Source organism: Pyrus communis, chromosome 14 (assembly GCF_963583255.1).
Source record: "Pyrus communis chromosome 14, drPyrComm1.1, whole genome shotgun sequence".
NCBI lineage: Eukaryota > Viridiplantae > Streptophyta > Magnoliopsida > Rosales > Rosaceae > Pyrus > Pyrus communis.
Genome location: NC_084816.1, coordinates 24,737,742 through 24,749,922, shown reverse-complemented (window position 1 = coordinate 24,749,922; position 12,181 = coordinate 24,737,742). Strand labels below are relative to the sequence as shown.

The 12,181-nt window shown below is 36.7% G+C and overlaps 3 protein-coding genes across 8 annotated transcripts; 2 read left to right on the top strand and 1 right to left on the bottom strand.

Annotated features, from left to right (window-relative positions):
• Window positions 1–343: 343 nt before the first annotated feature.
• LOC137714835 (large ribosomal subunit protein eL22z-like) lies at window positions 344–1,831 on the bottom strand. The gene is made up of 2 exons (XM_068453966.1): window positions 1,536–1,831; window positions 344–717 (listed from the first exon to the last, which is right to left on the bottom strand). Exons 1-2 carry the CDS (start codon window positions 1,766–1,768, stop codon window positions 573–575), a joined length of 378 nt encoding a protein of 125 aa, XP_068310067.1. The 5' UTR covers window positions 1,769–1,831; the 3' UTR covers window positions 344–572.
• A 209-nt stretch (window positions 1,832–2,040) lies between these two features.
• On the top strand, window positions 2,041–4,113 carry LOC137716038 (outer envelope pore protein 16-4, chloroplastic-like). 6 transcript variants are annotated; one of them, XR_011065628.1, is made up of 7 exons: window positions 2,041–2,198; window positions 2,293–2,344; window positions 2,436–2,467; window positions 2,556–2,589; window positions 2,667–2,738; window positions 3,373–3,576; window positions 3,793–4,113. XR_011065628.1 is itself a non-coding variant. In XM_068455428.1 (6 exons), the coding sequence occupies exons 1-6, from the start codon at window positions 2,127–2,129 to the stop codon at window positions 3,505–3,507; spliced, it is 393 nt and encodes a 130-aa protein (XP_068311529.1). In that variant the 5' UTR covers window positions 2,041–2,126; the 3' UTR covers window positions 3,508–3,791. The 6 variants fall into 6 exon arrangements, 2 of the variants coding, with proteins under 2 accessions (XP_068311529.1, XP_068311530.1); XR_011065626.1 differs by having other exon boundaries at window positions 2,667–2,734; window positions 3,793–4,099; XR_011065627.1 differs by lacking the exon at window positions 3,793–4,113 and adding an exon at window positions 3,673–3,791 and having other exon boundaries at window positions 2,667–2,734.
• A 3,325-nt stretch (window positions 4,114–7,438) lies between these two features.
• Window positions 7,439–12,057, top strand: LOC137716339 (caffeoylshikimate esterase). Its single transcript, XM_068455777.1, has 8 exons — window positions 7,439–7,719; window positions 7,850–7,940; window positions 8,107–8,139; window positions 10,379–10,525; window positions 10,617–10,747; window positions 10,864–11,001; window positions 11,275–11,373; window positions 11,535–12,057. The coding sequence occupies exons 1-8, from the start codon at window positions 7,699–7,701 to the stop codon at window positions 11,916–11,918; spliced, it is 1,044 nt and encodes a 347-aa protein (XP_068311878.1). The 5' UTR covers window positions 7,439–7,698; the 3' UTR covers window positions 11,919–12,057.
• The last annotated feature ends 124 nt before the right edge of the window (window positions 12,058–12,181 follow it).

Here is a 12,181-nt window from a genome sequence, read left to right as displayed (position 1 = left end):
GTCGCCTTCGTAGCCCAGACCTTGTACTGGGGTGGAGAGTACAACATGCTCACCATTGACGGAGCGACAGCAACGAGGAAAACGGGTCTTTGAGGAGAGAGAGAGAGAGAGAGAGAGAGAGAGAGAGAGAGAGAGATATTGGAGAATGAGATAATCAAACTTGGGGGTCTCGGATTCATGATTGAATAACGCCAATTTCAGTCTCAACTAAACATGAGTTTAATTAACAACTAGATAAGAAAAGTCCAACTCAATCCCTACAATTAACGACTTGAAGTTCAATGAAGGTGAAAATTTTCACAGATCTTGTACATAAAACACCGTTGATAAATTCAATCCGCCATAACCAAATTCCTCGAGGAAATATGTATTGCACCAGGCACATAGATAATGTAACAACCAGATTCTAAATTTCAAAACAAAGTCTTCAAAGAAGCTTAATTTCATAGGAAGTATCAATCATGAAACAAGCTAAAACAGAAGTTGATAGATAAGACAGGTTAAAAAGCAAAAGACGGTCTATAGAACAACTACGCTCAACCGGAAATGCCACAAAACAGGAGGCAAAGTATTTAGTCTTCCTCCTCACCCTCGTTCTCAGCAATGTTGAAGTATCTCAATTCATAAACATTGCGGTCCTTGTTGGATGCAATCACGCGAAGCCAATCCCTCACGTTGTGCTTCTTCAAGTACTTCTTTGTCAAGTATTTAAGATACCTGATAAACAAGCGATACAAAGGTTACTCACAAAAGAAAACAGAGAAGACAATTACTGCTCAACAATCAACATAAGAGTATCCATTTTTCTAACTGAAACCGTTACCAGTCCAGATATAAGACTTTCACACACTTTAAGCTGAACTTCAATTTACATTCATAGAAATGCAACAAACCAAAAAAATACAATTGAAAAGAAATCTAAAATTCCGAGATATGGAGAAAATAAGCCATTGCAAATTCTCCTCCCGGCATCAAAGATTTCCAACCACCGAAACAATATCATTTTACAAAGAGTTAATTAGTTACAAACATCTTAGGTTCGATTCTCGCCAAATGCAAATTTGAACCACATTATTGCTAGCCCATTGTGAGGCTAAGCCCACTCTCTCCCCTTAGTGTAGATAATATCGATTGTTAAAAAAAAAAAAAAAAAAATTAGTTACAAACAAGTGAGCACCTGCATCAATTAGCCTAACATATGCAAATTATCAAGTTTCAAATTGCAACTAATACTAATCAAGGTGCGAGAAATTTAATTATTTTACGTTCGGCCTCAATGTACACTCATGTAAAATGCAATAATCCAAAACCTTGACTATTCAAAAGATTAAAACTTCAAATTGAAGAACAAACCAACGCATTATCAAATATTTGCTCAAAAATATACAAATAATAAACATATTCCACAAATAATTACAAGCAAATGAGGTTTAAATCATTGGGTTTTAATCAAAATTCAGATCTGCAAATGGGTATAAAGCAAAATGGTATTTGCAAACAAATAAATAAAATAAGGTAAGAGTGTGTGTTGGTACCTTTTGGAAAAGTTGGAGTCGGAGGTGACGGTGATCTTGTTCTTCTCGCGGGAGACGGTGACGGAGTCGCCGAGAGCGCCGGCCTTACCGCCGACCTTGATGCGCTCCTGGAGGAACTTCTCCAGTGAGGCGATGTCCATGATCTTATCCTCCACCGGCTTCGCGCAGTCTATCGTGAACGAGGCTCCCTTCTTCTTCCCTCCCTTCGTCCCTGCTGCCGCCCCACGACTCATCTTTGCTTCTCTCTCTCTCTCTCTCTCTCTCTCTCTGCGTGTGGGAGCTGCGTATGTTAGGGTTAGCCCTCAGTAGAATAAAAGGTGCTAGGGTTTTGGATTCGCGGGTTTTTAATTTATCTTTCGGGTACGGGCCCAAAGCCCGAGTATAAGACTTAACTACAAACACGTCTGGGCCTGTCTACCCCGGCCCAATCATCTCATAAGCCCGGATGGGTTTAACGCTGTCGTATTAGTGGATTCCCTTCCCACGTTTCGTTTCGTCTCGGATTGGTTACGATGAGTCAAGGGTCCACGGCGTCGTTTCGGCACCTGAGTAACGGAGTATTGCTTGTGAAGGCGGGAGCGGAACTGATAGATGGAGGGAGAGCCGTACGACGTCGTGCCCTGCTCCTCCGTCGCCGTCGATTCCATCCTCCGCATCGGAACGGTAAACCCAACCCCTTCCGAACTCAAGTGGTAAACAATCTACTCTAATTTCTATTTCTCCCAAGTCCTTCCTTCTAAAATACCATTAATTTCAGGCCGGTGCAATTTGGGGCCTATGTTCCGGTCCCCACGATGCTCGTAAACAAGGTAAAGTACCGAACTTTTCAACTGTTCTTGGCTCAAAAATGGCAAATTAATTTTGGGTTTTTTACACTGTATCTTTTTGCCGCGGATTTAGGCTTGACTGGAGCAGCTCAGGCGGCTTTTGTGGTACAGATTCTTTCGTGAAAAAATATGTTGTCTTTTGTGTTGTCAGTAAAAGCTTTGAGTTATACGTTTTCTTTGGTTCCGTGAGCAGGCGAGGTCGGCTGGAGCGTGTGGAGTACAATATGGTAAAGCTCAGATGTATAAATCCTGCTGCTTGTTTTTGTTTTCTGTTTGTATTGTTCTGAGCGGCATTGGGTTGCAGGACTTGTTGCTGGAATATGTACTGTTACTCATTGCGGGCTTCAAAGATATCGGGGAAAGAGTGATTGGGTTAGTGAGTATATCCATCGACATTGCCTTCGAATGTGTGTAATCTGTGTTTTAGGAAGAAACCCAATTCTTAGAAAGTCATTGTGATCTAAATGTGCTTTTGGAAAGTCCAAATAACGATAATCGTGATTATGGTTACTAATTCAAACGAAGCAATTGTTAGTAATTTGCGCAATGTAATCCAACTTGCATTGCTCATAAGCTCTTGCACTCGAGTTCTATATTGTATCCAGGACACACCATTGCTGCTGCATTAACATATTTCCTGGCAACACTAGATTCACCAGCTAGCCAGCTGGATAGTGGATTTCTATGTAAAACTTGCAAAGGTTGCACTTGATAATTTGTCTATATTGGTGGTGCAACCGGATTTTGAATCTTCATTGAGTCTCTAAAGAATAAAGTTTGAAATGCTAATTCTTTAAGCTAAAGGACATGTCAAGCAAGCTTTAAAACTCTGACATCCCATGAAATGGCAGCTTACATTTTTGTATGATTGTGATTATATGTTTATCGCTAGACACGCTCGTTGATATTCTTGCATATGTAGGAGTAGGACAATAATAACCTGAAGAATATTATGATGTGCAGAAGCATGATGGCCTGCTAAAAGAATTGTACTTTTCCCCTTCTGGCAGGTGAATGGTTTGGTTGCTGGTGCAGTAGCAGGGGGAGCCATTGCCGCTATGACACGAAGCTGGACGCAGGTGATTCCTATGGCTTGTCTGGTGTCTGCTTTCAAAGTTGCCTCTGACTATGCTAGAGCAATTTGAAATACCTCCTGGTGGAAAACTGCGGAGGAGCGCATCTTAGAGGAGGTTGTTCTCCTCTCCTTACATCATGTACTTTCCTTTTCCATCCCCTGCTTAGATCCATTTGTCTGTGTCACTAGCATTAGTTATGACTAAGCAAAGAAATGCTTTCTGTTATGTCTATAGGTTTAGCGTCTATGAACCAAGTGACTATTGATTGACGATTCAATTCTTTTGTATGCCTTTCAGTTTTTGTTTGTTTTGTACACCAGTAGAGGGGATAATAAAGATTCAGTGTTGTTGCAGATGTTCCCTTTAATGCATACTTAATTGAGAATGAATGCCCTTCAACCGATAAACCCCTTCAGTCTTTGAATTCTGGGTGAAACTAAACCAGGTGAGCATTGTACATGTTGATACCTGAAAAACCAAAAAACACACACGAAAGAATAGGCAAATCTCTGTTTATAATTAGTCAACTTAGACATTACTGCAATATTATAGAGCTTTTATCTTCGTTTTTCTGTAAGTTTATTTGTGATTGCATAAAAGACGGAGTTTCTACTCCGCGTAGGTTCATACCATCTCAAAACCAAGTGCATAAAATAACTATTTACACTTGAACATTGCGTTTTCGTGCATCATTGATTCTGTTTGAGTTGGCTTCGATACGATTCTTGCTTGATATGTAAGTATTAACAAGAAGCAGATGATGTAGGTTGTAATTTGGTAATTAGGAACCAATGAGGGCCTAGGCTATTTATGTGAAAGATAATGAGTGACTACCTGTTAACCTAATTTTGTGAAGAAAGCATGAGAAGTCAGTCTCTGGTTGAATGAATGAATACGAGGTCAATTGTTTAGGTGACGACTCAATAATTTGGTTCCTATTTTGGGTGTGAGGGTTATGCGGTTGGTGAAATATCAAAGTATTTATGAAAGATTATCAAATTTATTTTCAAGTATTTTTTCTCTTTTCATATTATACAAAGATATTTTAGGCCGATATTAGAAATAAGGTTTATTTTTAGCTATGTCTCTTGAAACTCGATTTTAATATCATTTTGCTCCATGTAACTAAAAAATCGTCACTTTACTTTCTGAAACTCATAGTTCGCTCCACTTTGCATCTTGGAACTCGATTTTGATCTCATTTTGCTCCCTAAAACTTCAAAATCGTCTCAATAAAACTTTAAATTAGCTCCACAATGCCTTACTGTTAGTTTCTTGTGTGCGTTTAAGTTGGGTGTGCAGGCTAATTAATTTTTTTTATCTCTTCAATTTTTTTTTTTAACTTAATATTCTCTGATTGTTGGATGTTAACTCATGGAGATTTATAATCAAATTTATTGCATATGTGGCATAGTCTTATTGGGTGTTGGATCCCACATATGTTTTAAGACGCGATTTATAAGTTTCAAGGAGAAGAGAAAGTATACAAGTCAAAGTGAAACCCATTTTGAGCTTTAGAAAATAAAGTAATAACTTTTAAGTGATAGGACAAAATAAAATTAAAGTGCAGTTTAAGAGGGCGTAACTAAAAATACAAGGTGGGTAAAAAAGAGAGGAGTGGTGGGTGGACTTGTCGCCATTCAAAATTAAACAGGGCACCCTAAAGTAGAAATGGTAGATGGTACCCTAAAGTCATTTTAAAGTCTTATCAGAATCTCTTGGTACCCTAAAGTAGACGGAGCAGGATTCTCTACGATCCTCTACTCTCCTAATCTTTTTACCCTTCTATGCTTTTCTATTTGAACGGTTACGGTTAAACCACGTCAACATCTTATATTGATTTTTTTTATAGAGATAATAAGACAAAAAACAATGTTTGAGAGGATGGGATGAAAGGAGATGGGAATAGGAGGGTAGAGAATCCTCTTCCTAAGTGGACAGGGTGCGGGAGAAGGATTATCTCCCCTCCTATTACCATCATCTTCCATCCTCTCATGTCACACTCTTTTTTTTGTCTTATTCTCCATATAAAAAATTCAAAACAAGATGTAGATGTGGCATAATCGCAACTGTTTAAATAGGAGGAGATAGAAGGGTAGACAATCCTACTCTAAGTAGAAAATAGTGCCCTAAAAATTAAATGATGTTATAAATTTAACTAGGCACAAGCAACTATATCAAATGACTTTAAAAAGTTTGGTGCTTGGTTGGTGACACAAATAAATAAATAGGTATCAAAGCAAAATGCATATCACCTAAAAGTAAAAGATGGTGCTCCCGTATATACAACTATACAAATTATACATTTTTAAGGATTTTTTCTTTCTTTTTTCCGTGAACTTTACTATCAACTTTTTCACGGCTCGTGATGCACTAAACGTCGAAACACATAATTGTTACGACACTAATTGCTTAGTTTTTTTTTGTACAAACGACAATGGAGGAAAAGACATTGTCCTTTTTGGGTCCAAATGAAGCGACAATGGAGAAAGTGACTTTTAGATTAACTATCAGTACATTATGTATAATTAGATATTAAACTCCTTCTATATGAGTAAAATTTGAAATCTTTCATTTTAAGAAACGCATTATTATTACATTAATGCACAAAACATCTTTATTGTATGCTACTGTATTATAAAGCCTTTAAACTATCTCCAACCCATCGGTGGAAAAGAATATCAAAAGAGGTGTATTCTGGGGGTGGAATAAACAAGATTTTGTTATTGCGGTGAGTATTTGGGTCTTGCGTCCACCTAGGGTGGATAAGATTTTGGGTGCAAGGGATCCGGAGATAATCTATTTCCGGAAAATGGGGCCGTTATGGCAATGAATCCAGGTAAAAAAGGGGGATAGCAGGGCCTACGCATCAATTCCATTGACGCAGGCTAATCCAGTGTGGCGCGGCACACAATAGGACTAAAATAATTTGTGGATGTGATTTCTTAACAATTGCCACTCATCGGTTGTCGCTCCTCTTGGGTTATGATTCAATGAGCCTTGCCTCTTGGGTTACTTTTAAAATCCAATGGCAAAAATACATTTTAATCAATTAACAATAATAAAAAAATCCAACAACTCAAATTTAAATTTAATAGTTAAAATAATATTATTAATTAATCTAAATTAGATCCAACGTAAAAAATTTATGAATACCCATCCATTTGTATGTAACCATAAAATGTTCCACAGAAAATTTTTAGAATTTGAATTTTTTACATCAAAACAATCGTAAAATAAAAGAAGATAGATTATACAAAAACTAAGTCTAAGGTTGTTAGCATACAAAAAAATATTAAAGAAATACAAAAATTTAACAAAATATAAAGTTCGGGTGAGAATTATAGGTCATTAACCCTTGGAGGAAAAAAGTAACTAACTTCATACATAAAAACAAATAATTAAAAAGGAATTGTTATTGACATTCTAAAAATCTCATTTTGCACTCCAAACTTTCTACAATTAGAAAGAAAAATACGTTTATGAGAAGCGTAGAATTAAATTTTTAGAGTGCTAATGATAGTTCTTAATTAAAAACTAGCATTTACCTACACACTTTGTGTGTATGAGCACATTTTTTTAGAAAATGAGAAGAAGAGAGAAAAAGAGAGAGAGAGAACGTGAAGGAAGTGAGAGGTTTTTTTTTTTTTTTTTAAATTTTAAATATTAGAGATATTTTAACATCACTTATAGGTGAAGTTTCAATAAAAAATAGTAAAATTTGAACTTGTGAAATTACATTATTGCCCATCATTTTTTTTGTATAATAGAAGACTAATTTGTCTTTTCATCCTCTTTTGATTGACAAATAATGTTTCATTAATTAGTAGAGATATGAGGCTAAATTTTGTCGATTTCCACCCAATAGTAGGAGATAGTCTTATGTATTTCCTTTTCCTTTCTTCATTTTTGGCAAAATGTACTAATTGGTCTCTTTACCACGCCAATCCACATTTTCTTTCATTTCATATATTTCGCAATTTGGGTTTTGGAAAAGAAATCACATTTCCAGATAAACACGTACCCACGGTCCCTCTGTCTTTCTCTCATCTCGTCTGTTTCAGAGTCTCCACTTTCTTCGCCATCTTCCTTCAGAATCTCTCCCTCTTTTGGCTAATATTATATTATAATTTATAACATTGCCGCTCATCAACCTTCTCTTTTTCCAAATTATCATCGTCACTACAGATCCACAGTTGGATAAAAAACATGGGATTCTGAGTCGTTTTCTTTTCTTTAAATTTGCTCTCTTGCGTGAACATGGAGGGAGAATATCAGGAAGTAAGTATATACACATATATTATACACATATATGTGTTTGCTTGAATTAGACAATGTTGATATATATAATATGTTTGTCTAGATTGTGTTTTCTCTAATTAATGGTGTTTATTTTGTTCCATGAGAGAAGGTATACATAAGGAATTCAAGAGGAGTGCAGCTTTTTACTTGCAGATGGTTGCCCTTTTCATCTCCAAAGGCCCTTGTTTTTCTTTGCCATGGTACACACTCTCTCTCTCTCTCTCTCTCTCTCTCTCTCTCCTCTCTTTTGTTCTTTCAAACTCGAGCAAATACACTGTTCTAACTAACTCGGCTACGTCCGAATCTGCATCCCTGTTTGATGGGAGCATGTGTGGATATTAATCGGTGCTCATTATGGAGTTGCAGGGTACGGCATGGAGTGCAGCGGTTTCATGAGAGGTATTAAATATCATCTTAAATAACTCATCTTCCTCGTTTTCCATTCCTTCTTTCTTCTTTCTTAATCTCCATTACCATTACTTCTTTAATTAATCTGGCATTTAACTTTTAATTATACTGTTAAGACAGTAATTCCCCTTTCAACGGTAAAACGGGAAAGAAAGTTTTAAGGTAACTTTCACCTTTCTTCATCTCCACCTTTTTCTGCATGAAAGGTAAGTCTAGTGGATGCAAAGACCCTAAAATTAGGCAAATCAATTCACGAGGTAATAATTTTCAATTCAACCGATGGGTTTTTTTTCTTCTAGGAAAGTGATTTTTGCAATTTTCTTCTCCCAAAGTACTCTCTTATTTTCTAGATTTTAAATTAAATAGATCAAACGCAAATAAAAAAGTATTAATACACAGGTATAAGTACAAAACGAGAAAACGAGAGTGAAAGTCACTACCTTTTTGCAGTAATTTGCCTCTCAAAAAGGGCATATGTCTAGTTGGTTATGTTATCGAATCAAAAGATGATAATATCTTTTGGGAAATAGGGAAAGAGATTAAAGAGATTCTCTCAAAAGTAAAACTCATTATGATTTTTTTGTAATTTTATGTTTTTAGCATAATATTTTATGATATTAACACGAAAATTATTGTTAAACTATAAGGTAGCTGAGAGTACATAAAAAATTTCACTTTAAGAGTCTCTCCTTGCCATTTCTCATAGAGAAATAGGCGCATGTGAATTCTGATGATATTGCTCTCTCATATGCTATTCCTGCTCTGCATTTTTTACGATTCACAAAGGAGAGACAGGAATTAGAAAAGAAACAAAGCGCGGATAAGCTCAAATCATTGCCAAACATGTGTGTTGCACCGTCCTTTTATGTCCTATCCCACCCACGCGGGATTATTATTGCCCATACTCTTCGTATTCCCTATGCCTACTGCACTGAATGACTGCTGCCATTCTGTTTCATCTATTTTGATAAAATGTTGAATTTTAAATAGTTTCTACGTAGACACGAAACAGTGAGTACCAGGACACTATATTACATAGTAGAATTCTCTCATTTCTTTTTTTCTCTTTTCTTTCCTTTCCTTTTATTTGAACGATCACAGTTAAGTCACGTCAACATTATTAATTTTTTATAGAAAGAGAAAAACAAAATAGAGAATATGAAAGGAGATGGAAAGAGGAAGGGAAAGAAATCTAATCTCTATATTACTTCGATTTTTATGAACAGGGAAGCGAGTTTCTAGCTAAGCTACATGTATCCCATCGAATCTTTATAATTGGCATTTAGTAGGTCAGTTGGGAAAAGGATCCTCGCTTGATCATTTTCTTGAGAATCCTAAAGATCGCGTGATCGTTACCGTTCATCATATATTGTGCGATCATAAATCATTTCAAAATATAAAATTTAAAATTAAATATAAATAATATCTAAAGAAAACTAACCCCACGATGTATGATGAACGATCATCATCGCGGTGGATTCTTTTCCGGTCAGTTACCCTTGCGTGCAGTCTATAATGCTAATTAATAAGCAATGAAAACGTCCTATCTACTTTAGACTTTATCTTAAATAATTGCCCTAATCTTTGACTACCTTTTTTTAGATAAATGATCCTTGCAGAATTCTTTTCGAATCCTTTTTTTTTTTCGTTTTTTCTGGAATCCTATAATAGTGATTATTTATAGTATATTGTGCAATCAGTTTTCGTTAAGTATTATTTATATTTAATTTTAAAGTAATTTTTAATCGCATAATATAAAATAAATGATCACGATCATAGAATCCCAAAGAAAATGATTCTTTGCATATTGTATATCAATCGCATTTAGAACATGTACCACTCACATAAATATATATCGCAAGAGAGACAGTTGCAACGAGTACATGTGAACGCAAATTTTTCTCAAGACATTTTCGGCATTTAATTTGCTATTTGAAAATTATAATGTGAGGTGTGCTTTTTCCTTTCAAATTTATTATTTTGGGCCATCATTGACAGCAACCCTCCATCGGGATTTTCAACTGCCATGTCGTCTGAACGAGGTACCAAATGAAAACGAAATTTTTGGTCAACCGGGTTTGTTTTGGTTTGGTTTGAATTTGGTTGGCAAACAAATTTTGGACCGTAGGGTCTCTAGTTTATAAATATTGATATGACTTAATTACTTTTTGATTTTGGGGTTAACCGTTAATTGATAAATTAATTCGATGTGCTATGATCATGTACATAGAGTGTGGGATTCGCCTAGCTAACGCGGGCTATGCCGTGTTTGGAATCGACTACGAGGGCCATGGACGTTCGAGAGGGGTTAGATGTTACATCAAGAAGTTCGAAAACATTGTCAACGATTGCAATGAATTCTTCAAATCAATTTGTGGTATGTATCCAATTCAATTACGAAGTTTTTAAGTGTGACAATATAAAGTTATTTTAGTTTTAATGAAAACGATTTTAAAATGGTATCGCAGCGGATGAGGATTACCGGGACAAGTGTAGATTTTTGTATGGAGAATCCATGGGAGGGGCAGTTTCCCTGTTGCTTCACAAGAAGGATCCTACATTTTGGAATGGTGCTGTTCTTGTTGCACCCATGTGTAAGGTAATAGTAACACACATTACAATTTACGTTTGGTTATTTCGCGTGTAAGTTTTGCTCGCCTAATCCGACCATCGGGCTGAAGTTTTGCTCACAATTTGCGAGTAATATTTTGGTAGATATCAGAAAAGGTCAAGCCACACCAGCTGGTGATCAATGTATTAACCAGAGCGGAGGGGATTATTCCCAAATGGAAGATAGTACCCACCAAGGACGTCATTAACTCCGCCTTCAAAGATCCTGTAAAGCGCGAAAAGGTGACAATTAACTCTACTTTAAATTTTGTACCAATCCGAAGACGTTCCTTCTGCGAGTCCGTCTAATTTACCTAACAGAAGTTGAACGATTCTCTCGGATTTGTACAATTTGCAAAACTCAATACCAATTTTGATGCAATCAAAAATACAGGAACGAAAGTGAATCTTTTGCGAAAGCTGCTGGAACTAAATAGCCTCAAACTTGTAACTTTTTTTTCGAAATGTTAGATAGAAATGGATCGAGTTTAAATGTTTAGATGGTGTCCCCTTCAGATAAGGAGCAACAAACTGATATATCAAGACAAGCCGAGGCTTAAAACAGCACTGGAAATGCTGAGAACTAGCATGACCCTTGAAGACACTTTGCATGAGGTATTTTCTTGCTACCATTTTATTCAATATATTTTGACCGACACACTATGTTGGCCAACTGGTCTAGCTTTCGTTTGCCTAGTTGATTCAGTAGTAATGCTAGACTGCTTAGACTGCTAATTGACCCGATTAGCGTTGATTTTTGGGATTCATTTGGGCAGGTGAGGCTACCATTCTTCGTGTTGCATGGGGAGGCAGATACAGTTACAGACCCAGAGGTGAGCAGATCACTGTATGAGAAAGCCAGCAGCACAGACAAGACCATAAAACTGTACCCTGGAATGTGGCACGGCCTAACGTCGGGAGAGCCCGATGGGAACGTGGAAGTCGTCTTTGCAGACATCATAACTTGGCTTGAGAAGCACACGACTGATGACAACTCCGTCGTGGTGCAACCAATCCACACGTTTAAGAATGGCATTCCGAAAATGAACGGCACGGCATCTCCACCATCCCAGACACCAAAAAAAAAGCAGCGACCGCGGACGCCGTCATATTTTTGTGGGTTGAGAGGGCGCAGATTGCTACATCACTCGCCAGTGTAGCCCTAGCTCTTAAATGTTGCCCCTTTTATTCACGGTCTCAAAATTACGGTGTTTCCATTAGAGATGTTTCATGGACCTCTCCATAACAGTTTATCTCCGAATATCAGATGCACTTAACTAATGAGTATCGTACTTTTAGAAAAATGATTTTCACACATCTCTGTTTATTTCGCTCGATCCATCTTTAATGTCTTCGATGTGAAGTCCAAAAATCAAAAGAGGTGCATAGGGGAAAAAAAAGGTCCTTCACAATTGTAACTGAT